This window comes from Zonotrichia leucophrys, chromosome 5 (assembly GCF_028769735.1).
Source record: "Zonotrichia leucophrys gambelii isolate GWCS_2022_RI chromosome 5, RI_Zleu_2.0, whole genome shotgun sequence".
In the NCBI taxonomy this organism is placed as follows: Eukaryota; Metazoa; Chordata; class Aves; order Passeriformes; family Passerellidae; genus Zonotrichia; species Zonotrichia leucophrys.
Window position 1 is genome coordinate 47,535,872 of NC_088175.1, and position 23,666 is coordinate 47,559,537.

A 23,666-nucleotide genomic window follows, 5' to 3' on the forward strand; every position below is an offset into this window, starting at 1 on the left:
AAGTTAAGAATGATTTGGGTGCTATCTTCCTAATTAAAATACAATAAATTCTTGTGAAAAGCCAGGACATAGAAAAGTAGCACTAGAAAAGGCAAGGAAAAAAAAATCATATTGTGAAAAGCCTTCCCAAGTATTTAACGTAATTATTTTAATATTTTGAATTTAATTTAGTATTGAATTTTCAATCACCATTTTAAATAGAGCAGCCCATCATCTCCATTTAAAACAGGAAGAGTGATAAATCCAATCTTTATTAAACTTCCACTTTTCAAACAGACACAAACACAAAAAATATATAAACACTAAAATACAGGAAAACATTTTAAAATTCAACATATTTTACAGGGTACAAAGATTTGCAGCTGCAGAACTGAGAGCTGAGCCAGGGCTGGTGCTTGGGCTCAGTAACACAGGGTGAGATCAGTTCCCACAGCAAGACCCACATAATACACAAAATTATACACAAAACCAAGCTAGAGCTCACAGATACTCCCAAGTTTAAGGAGTTCAGTCTCCTCACTAAAATTCCATGGCATTCCAAACTGGACAGTGCCCCAGCACCCAGAGATTGTGCTGGACTAAGGCAACGAATAAAGAACTGACTTCTGCCAGGGAATCAGTGATGGCTCTGAGGCTGTTGCATCCCAAAGTCTGTGGGCAAGCACAGGGATTTTTAGCCTTAATTCCAAAAATATTTCTGACTTTGGTTTCTGGGGTGAATTGCTACAGGTTAACTGGTTAATTAATCAGATGCAGGGATAGTGTCTGGCCTGGGAGGGGTGCCAGGCAATGGATAAACACCAGATGTGGTGGGATCTGTGAAATTGTACGTGGTAGTGGAATAATGACAGCAGAATTAAACTCCAGTTGTAATAATTTAGAGAATGCTCATCATTGCTTTTTCCAAGTGCTCTGTAAATGACAAAATTAATGAAGTATGGCAGAAGAATATCCATGCTTGGAATGGCTATCCAATCATGACAGTCTGTGCCAGGAATGACCACCAGTGACTGGCAGAAGATAAAAACCACCTTGAACTTAGCAGGGATCTAGGAATTTCCTTCTTCTCCTCTTTAGACACCCCTGCCCTTGTAAAACCTGTGGCCTACACCAAGGGCTCTACTTGGTCTAAGCCACAAGGACACCAAATAGGCAGGAATTCCAGAGCTGAGTGGGTGTCAGCATTCCCATTCCAGGGAGACACAGCTGGAATTCTCATAAGAGCAAACTCACAGAGCACCCATTCTGACTGCTTCAGTCCTGCCTGTGGCTGCAGCACATCATCTGGGAGCCTGGAGCAGATTCTGATGGATGGAGGTGACTGCTCTCTGCAGATAGTGGTGGCCAGCTGGAACTCTGGAGAGAACAGCAGCAACTTCCTTCTCCCTGGGGAAGATAAAATTATCACACATGTTGGAGAGGATCCTGAGGGCTCAATCCCAGCTGGATCCAGCTTTGGGATGGAGTCACAGCTCTGCCAGCTCACCCGATATCCCCAATGTGGGTGTGGACCCTGAAGGGAGGCACAGCAGCTGGGTAATCATGAGAGACAGCCAGAGTCAACTCAAACTTGGCAAAAGCCACTGAAGAGGAGAACAGAAGCTTCACCCTGTGGAAATAAACACAAAGATCCATGCAAAACAGTCACATGGGCTGCTTCCACCTTGGAATTAGTGCCAGGAGCAGAAATAAGTGATAAGTGATGCAATAATAAGTGATGTCACTGATGGAACAAGCACAGTAACTTCTAAAGGGTTCTAGCACAGACAGGAATTTCAGGAACAAGATAAAAAAGACCTTTCACACTTTATCAACACTTCAGAATGTAAACCCCCAACTTCCTCCACAGGAAAAGTTAATGCACACATAATTCACAGAACTATCCAGAAATTAGGGGAGAACAGAGACTAAAAACGTGTTTTCTAGTTAACATGAAACATTCCCAGGCAGTTAAGGTTTTCTAATGCTTGAAGTTGGACTGATTTACCTCCAGCTCCATGGGGGTTTTTGTGCTCTTGCAAAGGAAGCTACAAAATTAGAATAACCTCTGAAACAGCACCAAGGTGGGCAGAGCAAGTTTATAATTGGGCAGCTCTTAATTAAAGTTATGGATCAGTGATGGAAGGATGAGGTGAAATTGTATTTGTGTGTACCACTGGGGCATGCCACAAAACTGGGAAGTAGCAAGGGAAAATGGAAAGTAAAGAAAGTAAACTTCAGTTTCAGTGCATCCCTCCTTCCATGACTAATTCTGCTTGGCTGAGGCAAACACAAGATTAAAGGAAACAAAGCCCTCAGCTACAGGTAAACTCTTGGCTCTGCTTCCTTTGCACTGCTACAGTTTGGCCTCAACATTTAAGAAAGGCAAGTCAAGCAGGAAAACAGCAAGGAAGGAGAGGCTGTCTGATAGTCCTAAAATCAATAAATCCATGAACAGCCTAATTTCCATGCACTGGGACACTACAGTGCAATTGTATGAAGATAAATTAAATTGTTCTTAAAAACAGCAGCATAAAATGTCACTTTTAAGAAAACCAAATGGAAACTATTTCAGTGTTTTGCTTCTGATTATCTAGAAACTCCCTCTTAAGGCTGCTGTGAACTCCATCTTATTGAACCCACACAAAGATCATCAAAGTCCAGCTCCTGGCCTTGCACAGGACACCCCAACAATCCCATCACGATTTTCTGAATTTACTCACTCTGTGTCTTTGATATCTGTCTCCAGGAGCTGGAATTTTGCTCCCCACCTCTGCAGAAATTCCAACTCATCTCCCAAGATTCTGCAGCGATTCACCACCAAGGAGATGTCAAAGAGAGCCTGGGGGATAAATCAGAAAGCAACATCAGCACTCGGGGGTGACCATGTGATGCCTGAACACATCACTCATCCTAGAAAGCATAAAAAATAAACGTGGTTTAACTGCTATCTCAGTTTGGGTGGAAAAATGAAATTGTACAAGCATAACAAATGCACATTTTTTGCTTTAAATTTGTCCTTTCAGCTTTGCCAACAGCCACACAGCAACAAAAAAAGTTTGGCTGGGCAATTTAAACCTACATTCTTTAGGAGGCAAAATGACCTTCAGCTCAATTTTCTCTTTAAGGCAAAAAAATGTTTTTAAATAAACTTCAGCTTTTAGGACTCCTGCCTTCAGAGACAGATATTTCCCCTCACACCTCAGAATATTCCTGAAGCAGATTTTGGTTTGCATTCCTGAAGCTTTCATTAAGATGCTTTGCTTCTCACCTCAGCTCAGCTCTATTTTCTCTGTTGCAGAAAATAATAACTGGATTTTTTTTCAGAATCTTCTAAGTTTCCCTGGAATGTTACCTGGGGCAAGTAGCACAGTTTGGGACACTTCCTCTGCCAGCATCCCTGACTTTCAATAAACTGGAAGATCAGTTTTTGGACTAAACATGAGGAGGGTGGAGCTTGTTCCTCTGCAACACAAAAGAAAACCAGAAATCTTTGAAAAGCCATTTCATGAAGCATTAGGAGATGGAGCACACATTTAGTCTTCCCAACAAAAGATTAGCAGGGCTGCTACTTTCACAATATTCAGAAATCTCACCGTCCAGGAAGGATTCAAAGTCCAGGCTCATGATGCTCCTGGAAGGATGTGCAGCAAAAACCTCATCATCTGAGGAAGGAAATTAAAAAAATTGCAGTTATTTCCAGGCTTAGTTCTGGAGTTACAGCTCTCCTCACCTTCAGAAACAGCCATGCATGACAGAAATTTCTGAATTTTCACATGAAAAACATATTCAAAGCCACTTCTCTCAGCTTACACACTGTAGTATGCATTCTATTTCCTACTTCTTTTCAGCAGATCTTTACAAATACGGACATTTTAGGTTTCTATTCTCTAACATTGCAAATTCATAAAACATAAACCTACTTATTTTGTGACTCACCTATTGGGGGTCCAAACACAACTGTGAGTGTCACAGAATCATAAAGGAAATTAAAGACAGCTTGCTGCTCACTCCATTCTGTCAGCTCCCACTCAGTGAAGCTGAAAAGGGGAAAAAAATTCCACCATCACCCCAAGTTTCAACCAACCAACCCAAACAACTTCTGAGGGACAAACACCAGAGTATTAAATGTTCTTGCAGCTCTTTCTACATCATACAGCAATGAAATTTTCCAAAGCCAAACAGAGTCTTTAATTCCAGCAGAATATAAGGGTCTCTTGGGAATGCAAGCATATCACTACAATTTTTATATAATGTCAGTTTGGTGATTGAAGGAGAGTTGGATGCAGAAACCCTGAACACAGGGTACCACTGCAAAGCTGCTCATTGAATAACTGCCTCACACATGGAAGTCTTCCAAGGCTTTATTGCCTACCTTAGGCTGCAAGGAGATGGGCATTCCAAGATTTCCCACATCAAATAACAAGGAAAACCAAACCCAAACACACTCCAGTACAAATATGAGCCCCCAGAAACAGCCATTAAAAAATAAAACCTGGAGGTGTTTTCCTTACTCGTATTTCTCCAGGATTTCCAGGCAGGTCCTTTCAGTGTTCTTGAGCTTCTCCATCTCAGCCAAACCAAGCTCATCCTCAGCATCCATCTGTGCCAGTTCTCTGCAAGGATAAACCATCATGGGATGTGATACAGTGGTTAACAAACAGACCAAACCCTCTGAAATCTGAGTGTGCAGCTGATTCCTAAATCCTCCTTGACATCTTACCTCAGAAGTTCCTCCTCTTGGGCTGTGATGTTTTGCAATTCTAAAGCAAAGAGAAAAAAGAGAGAAAAGGAAAAAAAATGAGAGAAAAGAGCAGCACAGGCAGCCTTAATTTGCTGTGCACTCACTGTTTTTATGGAGTTAATAAAGTGCTGAATATGATAATCAGCACATGCTCTTCAGGTCAACAATTCTAAATTCCCTTTTTCCAGGGAGAAACCAGTCTTTTTCATTCTCTAACACCTATGCAATTAGCTATGTGCAATGCAGGAAAGACAGCAGCAGTGTCTGCATCCCTCTCAGAGTTAATGCATCAGGGTGGGGGGTGAGCATCACCCTGTCACCCTCCCCAGGTTCCAAAACACCAGACAAAAAGTGCATTCAGCTGGTTCCCTTACCTTCCTGCACATTCTGCCCTCCTGCTGCTCCAGCACTGCAGCCAGCTTCCTTTGCATCCCAAAAAGAATCTGTGGGAAAGAAGTGTCAGGTCTGGGCAGAACTTCCAGATTCAATACTTAAGAGTTCCTTTTGGTGTTTTTGTGGGCTCTAGAAATCTCAGCACTTCAAAGTCAACTAAAAAAACATACAAAATCATGGAAAAGTATCTACCAAAAACCTCAAAAGTGCTAACAACAAGCAAGACTTGTTTTATTGCACTACTGTGCAATTTGATTTCTACTCAAGGCATTGGAGAAAAAGAATTGAAACTACAGAGCATCACGACACAGTAATGCCAAGTTCTGACTGCAGCTTGTATCAAACAACCACAAAGTGACCTTTGGAACAGCAGCTGTGCAGAAAAAAGAGAAAGCAGCATATTGGCCACCTCTTTGGAAACACACACCTGATTCCAGAGCAACCACGGAGCTCTCTGCCTCCTTCATCCATTCATCCACCTTTTCTATTCTTGATTGGAGCTTTCTGTATTGCTCCTAAGATGGGAAAATTGTACTTGAGTCAATGATATTATTGTAAAAGCTGAATTTTTTCTGGGATCATCATGGGGCTCTTTGTTTGCTAATTAATTAAAACAGTTTGTGAAATTTGTCATCATTAGAGGGAAGAAGCAACTGACAAACTGTGGGGGAACAGCCAATAATAAGAAATTACCAAATGCTTACTGAATCTAGAGCTTTGATATATACACATCTTTGATCCCTGGCACAATGCATTACTTGTGCACTTCCTTGTTACCTATCAGAGAACCCCTGAGTGGTTTGGGTTGGAAAGGATCTTAAAGCTCATCCAATTCCAACCCCCTGCCATGGGCAGGGGCACCTTCCAGTACCTCAGGTTGCTCCAAACCCCATCCAGCCTGGCCTTGGACACTTCCAGGGATCCAGGGGCAGCCACAGCTTCTCTGGGCAAACCTGTGCCAGGGCCTGAGCACCCTCACAGGGGAGAATTTCTTCCTAAATACTTGCTGCTACTACTTACCTGCTTACTAACACTGGTCTTGGTACAATATTAAGAGCTCATTTGTGGTGGTGGTTCCTTTAATGCTCCCATTTTTCACTCTGCTAATCACCAAAACTCTTAGGCAGAATGTTCCTACAGTGTAACTGCAAGAATGTCACTGTCCCAGTGTTATATTTGCATATAAATAAAAGGGAAATGTATTCATAAGAAAGAAACTTCCATCTGAGTACACATTATAATAATTAAACTCCTACACATTTAAAGACAAGAAATGTGGTAGAAGTGGTTTTTTAAAGGTAAATGCCTGCAGCCCTGTGGCTCCTTACCTCAGCACTCTGCAGCAATTTCCTGTACAATGTCTCCTTCTCATTGTGAGACAAGATTTTAGCCTCCTTGGTGAAACAGGACTTCATCTTGTTCAGTTCTGCTCCAAACTTACTCAGCTGTGATGAATGGGAAATACAGAAGAGAAAGTGAATGGAAATTTAATCCTTCCTGACTCTGGCTCAGCACCCAAACTCAGTGACACCTCCATGCCAAGCTAACAATGAATTATGAAAAACACTGTGTCTCTAAACAATTTAGACTTTATTTTCAAGGAATAGATCTTTATTCTTGGCATTAGAACCACAGAAAACAAAATCTCTTGATCCACCTTGATCTCAGTTCTTGTAAATATTATAATTTTTCTGGGTTTTCTATGCAGTAACTGTGAGTCGTTTTTTCCCCCTTTAATATATTTCAAAGGACACATTTCCTTGCATTCTCCTGACATGCTGTAAGTTCTCAGCAGGTTTCCATTGAGAAAATATTTTGCCTTGTTTCACCTGCTGTTATTTTGTGACCATTCCGGTTCTTATGTGATGTGAATAAATCAATTAACCTCAATGTGATGTGAATAAATCAATTAACCTCACTTCTTCATTACACACAAACATTCTCTCCATGCAGCATTACCTCTTCATCAGTGCAGGTTCTCATTACTTCCCACAAACTCCTGGTCACATTCACCAGGGGCTGATCCAGGACACTCACATGTGGTTTTAACCTGAAATATGGGGGGAAAAAAGTTGAAAGTCTTGCAGCAATTTCACTGATCACATAAAGCAGCATGGTGATATTTACACAATTCATTTCTAAATCTGTAATAAACTACTAACTACTTTTTTACTTTTCCTTTATGTAATGTAGTAACTTTCTTCAGGCCATTTCCATGCACTCAGAGCTGAAAAAATGGAATCACTGATAAACTGTGTGACTGGAAAAGCACTCACTCCACTACTTTCTGAGACAGGTCCTGGCAATCCTCCTCGTAAATCCTCAGCTTGGGCCGGTGAACGTACTGGCTGCGGATGAGACCTTCTGCAGTGGGAGGTGCACTCACTGCACACTGAGGAAAAACACAGGGAAAAGTAGGAGGAAAAATAAAAAAAGAAAAAAAAAATCCATATTTTTCGGAAATAGTAACTTCCAGTCATTTCAGTTCTGCTTTCGCACCTTGTGTTTCCTCACGCCAGAGCACAGGCTTCCTTTCGGGATACGTGTCTTATTATTAGAGCTCAAAAAAATGAAATTAAATATCACTGAAAGAGGTCTCCCTTTTAGATGAAGACTTGAAAATATTATATATTATGCAGATAAAAGAGTGTTCCCCAACAGAACAATGCTTAATTCAAAGTCCTGCTTAATTCAGAATTAAAGTCCCCAAGCCTTTAGGAAACCTTAGGAGCTTTATTCCTCAAATAAATATGAAGGGAGTATTTCAGCAAGCTGCCTGTATAGTAAAGTTCATAAATAACTGACATTAATTATTTCCACTCCTTCAGAGAAAGTTTTCAGGGGCTTTTGTGGGGGTGGTGCCTGGTTTTTATCAGTCACTAGTCCACAGTAGCAGCGTTATTAAGCCTGATGAATACTTAGAGACAACTCAATAGGAATAAATTTGTAAACTAAACTGTAGCTAAGCTAGGAGAGTATTTTTAATAAAAAATAGAAAGGATTTAGAAGGCAGACTTCTGTTCTGTATTTCTCCTCCTTTCTTTAGGTGAGGAAATAAAAGTAGCAATATCATAGTGAAACATTTTTAAAGGAGGGAGTAGAACAGGCAGAGTAGCTGCAGGCAGCAGTGGCTGACAGATACAGTGAGAAGATAAAGTGAAAAGGTCAGACTGAGCTCCTAATTATTTCAAATTTATTGTCCTTAAAACGAATTTAAAAAGCAAGAATTGGCATATTTATCCAAGAACAGTAATCCTGAATATATGGTATTTGGTGAGGAGATGGAAATCTGTTCTGGTTTTCATTTAAAGATGTCTGAGTTGCTAAAATTTAAACCCCAAACCAACAGAGGAGTATTATTTAAGGTAATTATATTGTTCCACTCACACTGGCTGGAAGCTGGCTGTGCCTGGGCTTCTGGATCACAACATGCACTTGAAGAAGGGTAAAAAACTCCCCAACTGTGATAGCACCACTCTGAAATTTCTGTGCATTTGAGGAAAAACATACAGGTAAGTCCATTTGTCAAGACAGCATGCTCACTAGTGTATAAACACAGCAGGTTTTTTCCTGCTAGGACAGGAAATTGCTGTCTTCCAGCCCTGTCCATACCTCCCATAAATTTTCTTCACAAATGCTGTCTGTGAGAAGCTGGGATTCCACCTGGCTGCTGCGCTGGACTGGGAAAACAAAACAGAAAGGGGGAGTATTGGTGGGTTAAGAACATCCTTACAGGGCAAAGAACACAAGGGTTGGGACTCTCATCACAAATGGTCTCACTTGTGCACTCTATGTCAGCCTTCACAGAATCCAGGGAGCTGCTGGTGCTGGCCTGGGGACACCCAGGGCTTTTAGCTGAGAGATCTGGGGGCTCCCCAGCTTCATCAGCTTCTGCTTGGTCCTGAGGCACATCAGAAGTCACCTGTTATTAACAAATTTAAAAAAAAATAATGTAGTTATATAAGACAACCCAACTGGATCAGTGGTTTATTGTAGCTGTTCCCTGAAAGGATTAAAGGGATACTATGCAGAGAATGGTCTAAAATTGGCAAATCCCTCATTCTGCCTGTTTTGCCTGGTACAGGAGTGCTGCACACACCAAGCCCCAGGGAATCACACAGGACAATGACATCAGACTGGTGGTTATGAAAAACAAGAACACCTACTAACAGATCCACTTACACCCCCAAAACTTTAGTCCTGGTGGCGTTCCCATATCCTTACAGTGAGGGACCAAGCTCACCTCCAAGTCCTGAGAGGCCCCAGCATCCACATGTTGATCCCTCTTGGCCTTCTTTGGGCTTTGAGCATCCTCCTCAGTCTGTCCTGAAGCTCTTTTCATGTTGCAACTTTTTGTCTCTTCAAATGGATCCTTTTCAGAGTGGGGAATTTGTTTTTTATCTTTATTTTTATCATCCCAAGTGTTTTCCATGAGTTCGGAGCCGACAGATTCATTGGAATCCATTTCCTCCAGGCACACAGGGAGAAATTCTTCTGCTATGAACTGAAAAGGACTGAAGTTCTGCCTGCTGGACTTGTTACCTGGGGTTTCACTGGTGTTGGATGGAACTGGGGCTTCTACTCTGCCTGATTTTGTATTTATGTACTGTGCACTGGAAACACGATTTCTCTTGTTTGGTAATTTAGGCTGGAATATACCCAGAGGGATATTTATTCCTGGATATTTATCCTTTGGTGCCATCCCTATGGGATCAGCTCCAGATTCCAGACCTGTGTTCTCCTGCTTTTTGGGTTCAAACAAGTTATTTGCTTCACTGGCAGTATTTTCTCCCAACCTCTGGGTATCTTCTGGCTGAGCTGAGGAACTGGGCAACTGGTCAGAAGTAGTAGTTTTGGAAACAGAAACAGATTTCCTTGTCAAACTCAGCAGTTTTGAACAAACACCTATAATTCCTGAAGCTTCTGGTGGAAGAGTGGCTTGTGTCTGATCCCCTGAACTGTCACTGACCACAGGCTGCCTGGCTTGTTCAGAGTTTATTTGGAAATCTTTTGGAGACGCCTCCCCTTCAGCTGACAGCTCCTCATTTTTCTTGGATTCCTTGTTAGCAGCAGGAAGGAGGTTTGCTCCAGCCAAGCCCAAAGCTGATTCTCCAGGCTGAGATGAATCCTCTCCCACTAGCTGGTTTCTCTGAGTACCAGGGGCATCTGGATCAGCCTTCCAAGGATCTGATCCCTGCATGGGAAAGGCAACACAGGATCCCAAACTGCCACTTTCTTCCCTGTGATCCACAGGGCCCTTACTTGGGAGCTCCAAAGATACTCCCTTTGACTGCAGTTTTTCTGGTGGTGTGAGGTCCTGCTCTCTGCTCACAGGGACAGAATTATCTGTGGCAAGGCCATGATCCTGTGGTGCCCCCACATCCACAGTACTTTCCTGAAGGGAGACAGAACAAATGGAATGTGGTGTTGTGCCACTGGGGACCTGAGCAGCTCCTTTCTCACTAGGAAATGCTGAGACTGATGAAACAGAAGAGGGAAGAGGTTTTGTGGCATCTTGTGAGGAATCCATTTCCCCTCTGCAGGGCACCAGCCCACCATGGATGTGCTGTGGTGGCTGCTGGGTGTTTGTGTGGGGCCCCTGCTGGGCCTCAGACCCACAGATGTTCTTACTGACAGCAACAGTGTGGGATGCAGTGATGTCCATGTCCTCCTGGTCGTGGGCAAACACAATGGTTCTGTCAGCAGGAATGGCTGGCATGGGCTGCCTGTGCCACCCTGTGTGAGTTGTGGTGATCTCCATGTCCTCAGCCAGAGCAGAGCTGATGGTTCTGCCTTGTGCAGCCTCCTGCCCATCCTGCTCCACTGGCGTTGTCGTGGTCACCCCTTTTTCCAAGGACATTGTTTCCTCTCCACCTTGACCAAAGCAGCCAGGTGTTGCTTTGTTTTGTGACAAGACTCTGTCGGTGTAAACTGGAACCATCACCACACCCCTGCCAGTCATGTCCATGTTTTCACCATGGGCAAACACAACGGACTTTTCTCCAGAGAAAGACAACTGGGAACTTTCCTTGGGTGCCTCAGATGTCCTGGCCCACACTGGTTCTTCTGCATCCTTCTGGAGCATCCCATGAGCTGAGGGACGAGTTTTTAGATCCTCTCTTGAAGAACCTGTTCCACCCATGGAAGAGTGTCTGTCAGAGTCTCCTTGGGTTGACAATACTTTGCTTACTGCCCTCACAGGCTGGGGTTTCTCTTGTCTCTCTGAGTTTTGGCCCTCTGCACTTATTCCTATTACTGTCCCAGACTGTTCATTTCCTGTCATTCCTGAGGGAGCAGGATTGTTACTAAAAACAAATGAACCACTTGGAGCCAAAGCAGTAACAATTTGTTTGTTGGTATTCATTTTCAAGTCCCCACATTCCACTGCTGCAGTTTGACTCCCGATATCCCCACCATGACGACTGGAAAGTGGGAAGGGCTGGTTTTGCAGCTGCTTGGATACTGCAGTGTTTTGATTATTAAATCCTTGTTCTGTGTTAATAGGAGCAATCTCAAAGGCAGCAGGATAAGCTTTGGTTATGTCCATGCTTTGGTCACCTAAAAACACGTCTGTTGTGTCATTTGTGCAGAAATCTGAGGGGCTTGGAAGGTTTTCTCCCAGAGGCTGTGATGCAACTTCTTGGCTTTGCAAAGCCAGGGATGCACCAGTGTCAGTGCCAACGTCCTCGGGGACTCCTCTGTTTTGCTCTTGTAGCAGACACGTGCTCTTGGCACAGGAACTCAGACCACTTGCCTGGAAGTTGGTTTTTCCCAGCTTCTTATCAACCATTATCATCTGAAGATCTTGAGCATTCCTCTCCATAGCCTGGCTCCTTTTAATATTCCTATAAATATTCCTCACTTCAACATTTTCCTTGTCCATATCTACAGAATATGCAGATATGTCACCCTCAGTGACATTTTTGTTCTGGTTCTTTCTTGGAATGATTTTACAGGGCATTTGTTTTGGCTCTGCTGTTATCCCACTGCTTTGACCATCAAAGAAAACAGTGTGGCATCTTGTTATTTCCATTTCTTCCTGCTCAGTTACATTGGAAGACATGGATCTGTTGCCCAGGAAATGAGGTTTGCACGTGACAGAGGTGAACGCTGCAGTGGGATGTTCATTATCAACATTCTCTCCACCATCCTTAATAAAGGTTTTAGCCAAGTCCATGTCTTCTCCTCCAAATATTACTGTCTTCTCACCTGAAAAGACAAGCTGGGGGTTTGCAGAGGGACCAAACCTGCTCTTTGGAACACCACCAGCTACAAAATGTGTATACGAGCCAAACCCAGAGCTGGCTGCAGCAGGATCACAAGCTTGAGACATGCTTTCCACGTGCCCACCTGAGGCTGAAGGCAGTTCAAGGGCACTGTTTTTATAGGGCCCAGCAGCAGGATTATCTCCAGGTGCCAGACCCTTTGGGATGTCACCACGTGCCAGCAGAGGGTTGCTACTCACTGGCTTTTCACAGGTTTTATGGCATGAACCGCTCTGTTCTGTGGTGCTGACCTCATAGATGATGTCTGTGTAATTCCCAGTCATTTCCATGTCATCACACTTGGAGAACACAATGGTTTTGTCCCCTCGGAAGATGGTCTGAGAGGAAACAGATCCCTGGATGGCAGCCAGCGCCCCGGCCTCCCGCCTGCCAGCCCGCAGCACTGGGGGCTCTGCTCTGCCTCCAGCACCGGCTGCTTTCCTGTCTGCACAGGGCTGAGGCTCCTGCTGAACATTCAAGCTGGGACTGGATGCTCTGCTGAACACAGAATTATCTAACTCCGTGGGTGGGAAATCCTTTTGGAAGTTGAGCCTTTGGTTCCCGACAGCGGAGAGGGCAAAGGACACCTTTGCAGTGTGACTGGTTGTCACGTCCATGCCCTCGTCTGCAAACGCCTGGGTGACATCCCCACACTCCCACTGCTCTGCTGGAACCTCACTGATGCCAGGGAATGGAATTTTAACGTCAGCTGCCTCACATTTTGTCATCTCCATCCCACCTTCTCTGCCTGGAAACACTCTTGTCACATTGCAGGTGTCCAGCGGCTCCTGGGAATAGCCAAACTTCCCAGACAGCTGTGTCACATCTCCCGAGCCTTGGGAAGGGACACAGCAAACATTGTCCTTGTCAGTGCTCTCAGCAGGATTGTTTGACTTCAGTCTCAGCAGAAATTCATTGAAATCTATTTTTTTCACAGGAGTGGCTTCTTCCTTCTGTTCCAAAGAGGGGCGCAGATGGTTTGTGGAGTCAGAGAGCAAACTCATCTCCTTGCTGGTTTCTGCCTTCCCCTGGCTGGAGTTTAACTTAGCCAGGAAGGAGCTGAAGTCTATTTTCTCAGTTCTGTCGGGCTGCTGGGTGCTGAGGTTCCGTGAGATCACGGCTGTGTGACTGGCTGTCATCTCCATCTCATTCTCCTCCGAGAACAGCAGGGTGGTGTCCTGTCTGTCCGTCCTTGGAACAGCATGGTCCATGTCATGCCACTGAAAAACAACAAAAAAATGAGAATTCAGTGACTGGCACTTAGAACAAATGATCAGTGGTTTATTCTATTTAAAACAGAAGTCAGCTAACCTTGATTAATATAAATTCCTAAGATTTTAGCTCTATAAGTATTATTTTTAAAAAAAACCAACCTGTTAATTTCAGGCCTCCCTGATCAGCAGTAACATATTTGAGGAAAGGGCAATGACTAAATTATGCAAATTTATAACATTTAAATGGCATTTAACAAAACAACGTGTTTCATCTTACACTTCACATCTAACCACATCCTAGCAAGCACAGACCTCTTACTGAGGCTTATGGATCAGTATTTTCTATTTCTCTACAACATGATTTAAACCCTTTATTTCCACCAGTTCATCTCCACCTGCTCCAAAGCAGCATCACCATGCTGGATGTTTCAAAAGAGTTTTTCACCACTGATAAGGGAGATTTTAGTCTCTTGAACAGAAAGCACTCACAGAAAGCTGTGGGGGAAAACTGTAATGAGATACATTTTATCAAGCACAATGAATATATTTGTAACCAGATGATAAATTGTCTATACCTGGTGCATTATCACAACACTTGTTCTCCAAAAACTACTGGCCTAGAACTGCTCAATGCTCATTGTATAAGAAGGAGAACTTCTAAAAGTTTGTAATCAGTGGTGGCCACTTTATACACTGGAAGATAAGAGATGTGGCCTAAGGATAGAACCTTGCAGCATAATAAATTATTATATATACAAATAATATTGCAATTCATGTTGTTTCACAGAATGGAAAATAAGCGGGATGAAATTCCTTGAAAAGGAAAAGAAAGGCAAAGGGTTAAAAGAAGTGCTTAAAGTGCAGGCAAGAAGAAGAGGAGAATTATTTAGAGCTGATGGTGGCTCTGTGGCAAAGAACAAAGGGGGTGAATCATGAATCACCAGGGAATACAGTTTGACACATTACATTCACACATTGGAGAAATGGACTGGAACAGAAAGAATGTTTTAGGGGAGAGGAGGATTTCGATCCAATTGTGGGACAGGCTAGAAGGCAGCAAGGAGGTGTTGGGAGAGATGCCAGGGAAGTTTGATGGCTCCCCTCCAGCAGGTGGTTGGGAATTATGGTCCAGTAGTCTTGTTTTTAATAGTGGATTTAATGCCATGGAGAAAGGTGGCAGGAGTTCAAAGGGAAAATCCAGACAGAGCTGCTAAAGTGTTTGAAACCATAAATAGGACTCAGGACTCCCCTCAGTCAGAAACAATTGGTTAATTGTATCAAGTACACTTCAGTAATTTGTAGTAATTAGTGGCTGAAGTATATCTGGCAATTTGCATTGTGATAATCACTGTCTGAAATGTATTTGGCACTTTGTTTTGTGACAGTTGATAGCTGAAATGTATTTGGAAATTTGTAAAAAAAGGGGATGCTGGAAAAGGGAGTGTCCCCAAGTTAGGCAAATCAAACAAAAAACCTAAACCAGGTTTTTCAAGCCATCAAGCCCAAGACCTTAAGTGAAAATGAAAAATCCCCCTAAAGGAACCAGAGGAATCATCCTCTGCTGAGCCCTGGTTACATTATTGCTGGGAATGAAAAGGTAAATTTTTAAATTGATACAGAAACAGTTTACTCAGTACTAAATTTGTGCAGAGCAAAACTTAGCTCATAACCTGTAAGTGTTGAGGGTGCAACAGGGAAGAAAGAGAACAGGCCTTTTTTTACAATGATTACTATTTAAATTAATAAAACAGTGGGGCAAACACCAGTCTGTATACTCCTGAATGCTCAATCCCCTTGCAGGGGAGAGATTCATTGGGAAAATTGGATGTTCAAATAACTTTCTAGGATAGGGAAATACAAATTGAACCAGCAGAATCAAAAGCCATCAAGGCAAAGATTTTTGTGTGCCTCCCAGAGGAGGCAGAGAATGCTGTGACCCTGCTGGTATGGGCAACTGAGATGCCTGGGTGACCAAAGGTGGCCAAGTTGGTGAGGATTACTCTCAAACCTGAAGCCAGACTGGTAAAGCAAAACCAACATCCTATTAAGTTTGAGGCAAGGGGAAGCTGGAGAGACTTATAAAGAATTTTTAGAATATTGAAAGAATATGAATCAGAATGTAACACATCAGTATTATCAGTTATAGATTTAAGATTTAAGGATCATTAATGAAAAGTTCCTGATATTCATTCAGTGGTAGCTAATCTGTACACACTCTTGACAGCAAATAAAATTGGAAAGTATTCTGCCAGCAACCAAGACTGAAAGTAAGTGACTCAATGCTACTCTAAGTCTGCTACATTCCTTAGAACTATCTGGATACAGGGTGTCAAAGAAAATGGCACAAATAAGCAAAGAAGCAGTAACATATTTTAGTTGTGATATCTTGCAGGGGAAAAGAAAGAAGCTTGGGAAGCAGCTGAAAAGAAGCCATTTGCCAGACTCCAGAGGCAAGGACTGTGAGCTTTCTTATGGATGGTGTCACTTATGGATTGCACTTATGGGGTACTGGCAAAACCCTTGCATGGCCCTCCACCAAAAATACTTGGTTTGGACTCCTGAGAGCCAGAGCACCTGAAAAGCCCTGAAATCACCTTAATGGCACCCCCTGCACTGAGAGCCTCACTCTTGAAGCAAACCATTTGGGTTATCTGAGCATGAAAGGATGCACCTGGCACTGGGGGCACTGGCTGGTGCCTGGGGCCATGGAAGCAGCCTGTCCAAACACCTGGACAGTGCAAGGGAAGGTGACCCAGGTACCTGAGAGCAGGGGGGGCTACAGAGAGGCACAAAAGCTGATATGTGCCCCCCGTGGGCACAGCTGGTTTGGAACAAAAAGGAGGACATGGGACATTGCCAGCAGGATGTCCTTGTAAAACTCATGGGTTTGGAGACTCCCCAGTTAATACAGGGAATCAATCAGCTGACAGAACAGCAAGAGAAGTTACTGCAAAAGGTGTCCTTGCACTAATACCCAGCAAAAAGCTGAATGTCTGGGAACAAAAACCAAACCAGGACAGCAGCCCCACTATTGGAAGCCATGGAAAATCCCAGCAAGTGATTAGTAAATTCATGCAGGTGAGTAATTGCACCTCCAAATTAATGTAGAAGATAACTGAACTAAAAACATCAAGAAACACTTCAGGAAATAGAAAATATAGTAGCTAATGTATAAAGGAATACAGTAAGCACAAAGATGACAGAAATTAAGATCAGTTACTGAAAAATAAGTAATTTGTTTTGCAAAATAGAAGGCTAGTTAAAAAGAGGAATTTACCAGGTAATTATTGGCAAACTGAATTTGCAGAACTGCCCAGGCAGAATGAGGGGCTGGTACATTTTAGTGTTTTGGTACTTTCTCTAGATGGCCAGAAACTTTCCCATGCCACACCAACAAGGCAAGGGAAGCCACAAAATTTTACTGAAATTAATATAATAGTATTAAAATTAACTCTTGTAAGTTTTAAAAGGTACATTGTTACCAAGAAATCATTGGGACCAGACTTGCCTGTACATCCTTTCAAACCAGAGGATCTGTTGTTCATCAGAACCTGGAGATTTGGACCAACCCAGGAGAAGTGGAAGGGACAATATCAAATCCCCCTGGTGGCCTACACTGCACTCAGAGTGGAGGGAATTGAACCCTGAGCTCATCACATGTGGGTAAAACAAGAACCACACATTAAACAGCAAGACTGACTCAAACTGTGCAGTTTTTATGTAGATATAAAAATCCTATTGTTTTAGGATAGGACATGATTTTCTAGGGAAATATTATTTATTACATCTAGATGAAAATGATAAATAATTACATATTTATAGCAATAATATAAACTATATTAGTTTCTTGGAAGAAAAATGTAGTCTTAAAGTTAGTGCAAGATTTTGGCAAATTACAAAATGTAACTTCTATAACATGGGACCTTACAAAGCAGATTAGCTTTAGAGCTATTACAAACACGAAATATGTAGTTATTTAAATTTAAACAATAATTCTTGTTTTGTGCATATTGCAAATGTGACTGCCAAATAAGCTGATCAAATAAGATAAGAACTGGTTGCTGCATCTAGCAGAGAATTAAGGGCAGAATTAGAAAGTAACTAACTAGTTAAATAAACTATTTAAAGAATTTATATTTTCTCTGACTGGTTAGTTGGCCTTACTTTTGCACAATATAATTGTGATCATATGAATATGTGATTATTACACTTGCCTTTAAAACTTATATTAGCAAAAAAAGTAAGTGAGGCTCATGAAGGCTTGCAAAGCAGACAAGAATGAAGGAACTAGTTCATTACTGAGGAGTTGTAAAGGAATTTCAGAAGCAAGAGTTATTTATGTTGCAGTCTGATGACTATCAGATTAGGACGCACTTCAAAACACAGAATACTCAGTTTCAAGAGAATTTTATGTGAATACAAAGGCAGTTAACTTTTAATCTTTACTACACAAATTCTTGTGATGTATTTTGGACACTGGTATTTTCAGCACCAAAAAATTTCAAGTCTTCACATACCTCAGTCTGCTGCCCCAAGGCCTGGATGGGGGCATGAAGCAGAGTGCTCATCCCTGTGGAAAGAAAGGGAATACTCCAGTTTTTGTGCTGTTTGCTCATTATTTTATCCACTGAGCTGAAGCTCAAGGCACTGAGTAAATAAACACAATTAAACCCATGAAATATATTCTGAAAAATATTTTCATTCCTCCCTTCAGCACCTCAAAGGGCCACCCAGACTTCCATAACAGGATCCTTGTAAACAACTCCAAGGGACAAAGCCCATCCAGAGTGAGCTCTCCCAAGGCAGGGAGATGGCTCTAGGCATATTAAAATTTCTCACACATAATCAATAGCTTTAAATAAACAGTCATTTAGTTATTAAATCTTTTCTCAAACTCACCAGTGATCTCACATGGAACAGCCCCAGGGTCTTCATTCCTACAAAAGGTGGGTTTGAGAAACAGTTTGTTAAAAGGTTTCAAAGGGAAGCCTTGATCTGTAAACTGAAGAGGCAGAGAACTGTGCTGCACAGAATTCCATGGCAGAACCCATGTGGGTCTGGGCAGCAGGTACCAGACACTGCTTATCTGTCTTCAACATATATTCTAATTTGAGTCACAGCCTTATTTTTCCCATGGAATTATCTATTATGCCACAGACCACTGTTCAGTGGTATTTTAATTTTTAAATGACAAGAAAGATTAATTCTTTATTTTTCATAGAGTCTATGGTTTTGTGAAATTTCCTTTCACACATACAAAGTGTCTTATCTGTTATTTTACCACCAAGTGTTTTTAGTTTTACAGATCCCACCATTGTGCTTTATCTACAAGAACTTTGAGGCCAGACTAATACTTTATCTTTTTCTGAGGAAAACATTTGGTAATAAACATTGAATAATAACAAATATCTATCAGACATGATACTTACTGATTAGTCAAGGTCTCATCCTTCTCATCTGCTGAACACCCTAAAAATAAGAAAATGACAACATCACAATGTGAGAAGCATGATCACAGTTGTACTTGATTATCTTAAAGGTTTTGCTCAACCCACACAATTCTGACTCAGTCTGAGACAAGAGTGAAGTGCACAGAAAACAGTGTTCTCAAGTTCTCACTCCTGATGTGTCTTCTCAAGGCAAGAACTCTGTGACTAAGGAGTTTTCAGCCAGGACAAAGAGCTGAACACGTTGTTCCTTCCCCAAATGGAAAAGTTCTGATTTCTTAAATTCAAGCTAAAATCTTGTTGCTCATAGCCTGGGGAAAGTAACCTGTCAGGAACAGAAAAAGGAGTTTTACCTGTATTTTCTGTCTGTGATGTGCTGTTCTTAAGATCTCGCTGGAAGACTCTGAAGCTAAGAACAAAACCACCAGCTTTTAAAAACACAAAACCATCTCTAAAAGCAAATTTTAAAAAAAAATTCAGCACTAATTTATATATCTTATACATGTTCTGAAATGAGATATTAAAAGACAGAAGTGTACTGAATTCCGCTGTAATTTTCCAGGAGAAGATGTGCCATTATGACAGTTAAGATGCATGAATGGAAAACAAAAATTCCTAACTGTATGAATTTCACTGAACTGGGGGCTTTTTTTTCAGGTAGGAAAATGAATAATGGCTCTCAGGGCAGCTCAACTCATAAGAACCTTCCTGCTGCTTGCAGCCATTTGTGAATACTCAGTGAGGGCCCTTGCAGGGGGAAGGGATGTTACTCCCTGCGTTTCTGGCTGAGGAAGGGGTGTGGGTGTGCAGCTCCCTCACTTGATGGTGCTGGCGAAGCTGACCCTGCGCGAGCTCCTCCTGCGCCTCTCTCCGTGGATGTCCTGCCAACAAAAACACAACAGCTCGCTACCCACCACAGCCACAGCTCCCCGGGAAACACAACACCAAACAAAAGTGCTCTAGGAATATCAGTATCAAAAATGGGGCATCAAAACCACCTCTGTTATTAGAGTGACCCAGCAAAACACTGAGGGGGATGGGTAGGAAAGGGCTTGGTAGACCTACCTCTGTAATTTCATTCCCATTTCCCAGATCATCCAGAGGAGTTCGTGGAGCCTTTAAAATCTGAAAGAAAATACAGAAAATTTTGAAAGAAAATGCAGCTGAGAGTCCAGCTGCAGCTGTAGGTTTTCTGAGGAATGCTGCAGGTTACTCACAGAGGACAGTCGCTTCCTTCTGATGTGCTCTGTGTTATCCCTGCAGGGCAAAAAAAGGAAACAGGTATCAAGGCCACAGTCATCAATGCCTAAAGTTTTGACTTTATGTATTTTTCATGTATTTGGAGTTCTGCAGACTGTTAAATGCCTCAGTGTAACTTCCAGTACTTCCCCACCTTTCTTTCCCACAGGGAACAGGCCCTTATTGACACATTCCTAAATTTTCTTTTTTGTCTTGCCTGGTACTGCTCCAAGGACATTTTTATTTTGCACCACTGTAATCACTGGCATAATAAAGGTAGGGGAGGTGGGCAGAACCCAGGGGGGAGATAATCTAACTAACTGCTCCTCTCATTGGACAATATTGGCCAGATGTTCTAATTGCCTGATCTTATCAGTTTCAAGGATCTAATTTGGGGCACTGTTTTTCACCACATGATGTACCTGAAGGCTTCCAAGTAAAGTTTTGCTTTTATATTATCATTATATAGCCTGGAAAAGTTTGTGTTCTATTTCCAGGCATCAGTATGAAGGCACAAAATTGCACCAAGGTACGTGTCCTGAATGGTCCTGGCACGGTTTTGAGGTTAATAAATTGATTTCTCTGCAATTTTTACAAGTGTGAAATTAAATAAACAACGTGCTTGGAACAGACTGATCATTGCAGCACTGGTTCCCAGGATAAGCTTTGGAAAACTCAGCAGATTGCCACCCCAATCCCATGGTCAGTTCATCTCCTGACAATCCACCACTATGAAATCCCCTCACCAAACACCAAGAAACTCCCTGGTCTTCATCACAACAGAAAACACATTTCATTCAGGGGATGTTGAAGTGCATTACAAAAGTTTTTGCCTCTAAAGGGCAATATTTATACCACAGTAAAATTCTTAGAGGGCTTCAACTCACATTTCCATGTTAGGGTCTGTGTAAATCTTGTCCATTGCTGAAGGATATGCTTTTCCTATAAAATACAGCACCAAAATACAAAACCATTAATGAGCCTCAGTAGGAAAACTGCATAAACCCACAAATGGCTATTAGCTTTTGAGGCTGTGTTTTTTCTGTGGTTTTTTTTTTCCTCTCCATCCTTCTCTAGTCACAGAAATGCTCTGAAGTACATCAGGCCTCTCCAGTCAATGTTCTCCTGTTATATTCACATTAGACATATATTTCCTATTGTATACCATGTTAGAAAACAGCTGTGCTAACAATTTAAGTATTACTGGTTATCTGACCTTTTATTTAACGTTAAGATTCTGGTAAATGCTGGGAGATAAATGAGATCAAACATTATCCAAGACAATGTTTGCTCTGATACACGCAAGACATTTTCCCTCTCTATCTGAACTGATTTTCTGGTATTTCAGCTTGTGCCTGTTGCTTTTTGTTCCTTCTCTAGATACAACCAGAAGAGCATGGCTCAATTCCCTTAAAACCCTCCTGAAAGGAATAAAAGGAATGTGTTTTTACAAACTATGAGTCTGCTTAAGCCAGAGACTGATAGGCGAGTTAAGCAACAGGAGAATGTTACTTATTGACACAAACTGTTGCTTTTCCAAGGGGCTGCCTAATTCCTGGACACGGGGAAAAAGAACAAACATAAAAGAAGAGGACGGGGGTGCACATTAGAAGAGGGTCTGTATTAGGCAATTCAGGAAGTCTGTATCTCTCAAGTACCTCAGCCTATGGAGAAGGGTAAATTAGGATAAAAAGAAGGCTGCATCCCCCAGCAATTTGAGAGACCTCATGCAAAATGGCCCATGGCCTCTCCCTTTATTCATGACTAAAGCTACGTGATGCCTCTGTCTCCTTTTTAGACATAAACATCATGAATTTCATTTTCCCAATGCAGGGAACAATTCCTTCCCAATATCCCATCTAAACCCACCGTCGGCCAGGCTGAACACACAAAGAGGGAAGGACAGGGAAGATCGCTGTGGGAGAAAAGCCTGGAGCTATAAAAGGCCTGATCACTCTGCTATTGGGGATATTAATCTGAAATTCACTTCCCAACCACCTTCCTTAACTGTTCTTCTCTAATCCTGCTTGAAAGATCGCTACAATCCTTGAGGGACGAGCTGCGAGCTGTGCTGATGAAGACCCCCCCTTTCTATTCCCGTTTGACTCTACGAACACGGGAATGGCTCCAGAACACTTCAGTCCATCCCTGCCGCCCATCCCGCCCCTCCTCGGCCTTTTCCCCATTGGGATAAACCCACATAATCTCTTTTTCCGTCTCTTTTTGTCCCCGCGCCCTTGCTTTATAGCCCACACAGCCCAGGCGCCAATCACTCATCGATCACAAACTCTGCATTAATTACACCACATTAATTAATTCCGTCTGTTCCTCAGACATTAATTACCGCCCTTATCGCGGGGTTCCCCACACGCTCCGCGCCCACCGCAGGCGGCACCGCCTCAGCCCCGCTCCCATCCCGCCGCTCCCGGGGCAGCGCCTCCCGCCTTCTCCCGCGCTCCTTCCCCACAGCGCCCGCCCGGCCCCGCCAACGGCCGCCGCCGCTCCCGCGCCGCCTCTCCTCGGAGGGAACCGCTCGGCCGCCCTTACCTCCCGCTTGGGGCCCCCCGCTCCCGAATCCCGGTTTCCGGGTCCCCGGCCCCGGTTCCCGCTCCCCGGCCGCCGCCGCCCCGTTCAAATCCAACCGCCCGCCCCGCCCCGTGACGACACATTGGCGCCGTACAGGACAGCTGCTCCCTTGTGCCGTACAACATGGCGCCCCTTGTGCCGTACAACATGGCGGCCTCCGTGAGGCGCCCCGCTGCTGCCATGTCGATGTCTCTCCGACACGGCACGGGGCTCGCACGCCCGTAGCCGCGGTGACGGGGTGGCGGGGTACCGCACCGGCTCCGCGGCGTGCTGGGTAGTGGCACGGAGGCTTCGCTCCGCAGTGTGTCCGTGCAGGGCGGCGTAACCGGCGCCCTCACGAGAGGGAGCAGCTGGCGGGAGGAGATGATGGAGGCGGTGGGTGCACTTCCTTATAGGTCCGGTGAGAGAGAAGCTGCCGTGACGAGGTGGCCGAGTGGTTAAGGCGATGGACTGCTAATCCATTGTGCTCTGCACGCGTGGGTTCGAATCCCATCCTCGTCGGGAACTAAAACTTTTCCGTCATGAAAGAATTTTTTTTTCTAAACACTTCCATAGGGACTTCTCCCCCCCCTCCTCTCCTTTCAGCCCTTATGTGGAGAAGGAAAAGCAGAGCAGGTGCCCGGGACGGACAGGACAGAGCATTCCGAGGGATTCAGGGTGACAAGGCAGGATGGAGTGTCCCAAAGATCCTAGGTGTCACAGCCAGGAGGGAGTGTCATGAGGCATCTAGGGGTCACCCAGGAGAGCATCCCACGGAATTTAGGGGTCCCAGCCAGCACAGTGTCCTGAGGGACTGAAG

General features: G+C 43.3%; 1 protein-coding gene and 1 non-coding gene across 2 annotated transcripts; one reads left to right on the plus strand and one right to left on the minus strand.

Annotated features, from left to right (window-relative positions):
- Positions 1-219: 219 nt before the first annotated feature.
- On the minus strand, positions 220-23,049 carry KNL1 (kinetochore scaffold 1). Its single transcript, XM_064715242.1, is given in 28 exon segments — positions 220-1,386; positions 1,487-1,609; positions 2,703-2,821; positions 3,335-3,444; positions 3,576-3,644; positions 3,919-4,019; positions 4,494-4,595; positions 4,703-4,742; positions 5,098-5,166; positions 5,544-5,631; positions 6,445-6,561; positions 7,076-7,166; positions 7,393-7,508; positions 8,504-8,602; positions 8,729-8,796; positions 8,897-9,038; positions 9,360-13,601; positions 18,113-18,165; positions 18,495-18,532; positions 19,025-19,064; positions 19,396-19,451; positions 19,862-19,923; positions 20,108-20,167; positions 20,260-20,299; positions 21,169-21,223; positions 22,829-22,936; positions 22,939-23,001; positions 23,004-23,049. Coding segments are annotated over 28 exon segments (6,423 nt in total). The 3' UTR covers positions 220-1,280.
- Positions 23,050-23,286: 237 nt separating this feature from the next.
- On the plus strand, positions 23,287-23,368 carry TRNAS-GCU (transfer RNA serine (anticodon GCU)). Its single transcript has one exon. It is a non-coding gene; the product is annotated as a tRNA-Ser (tRNA).
- Positions 23,369-23,666: the final 298 nt, after the last annotated feature.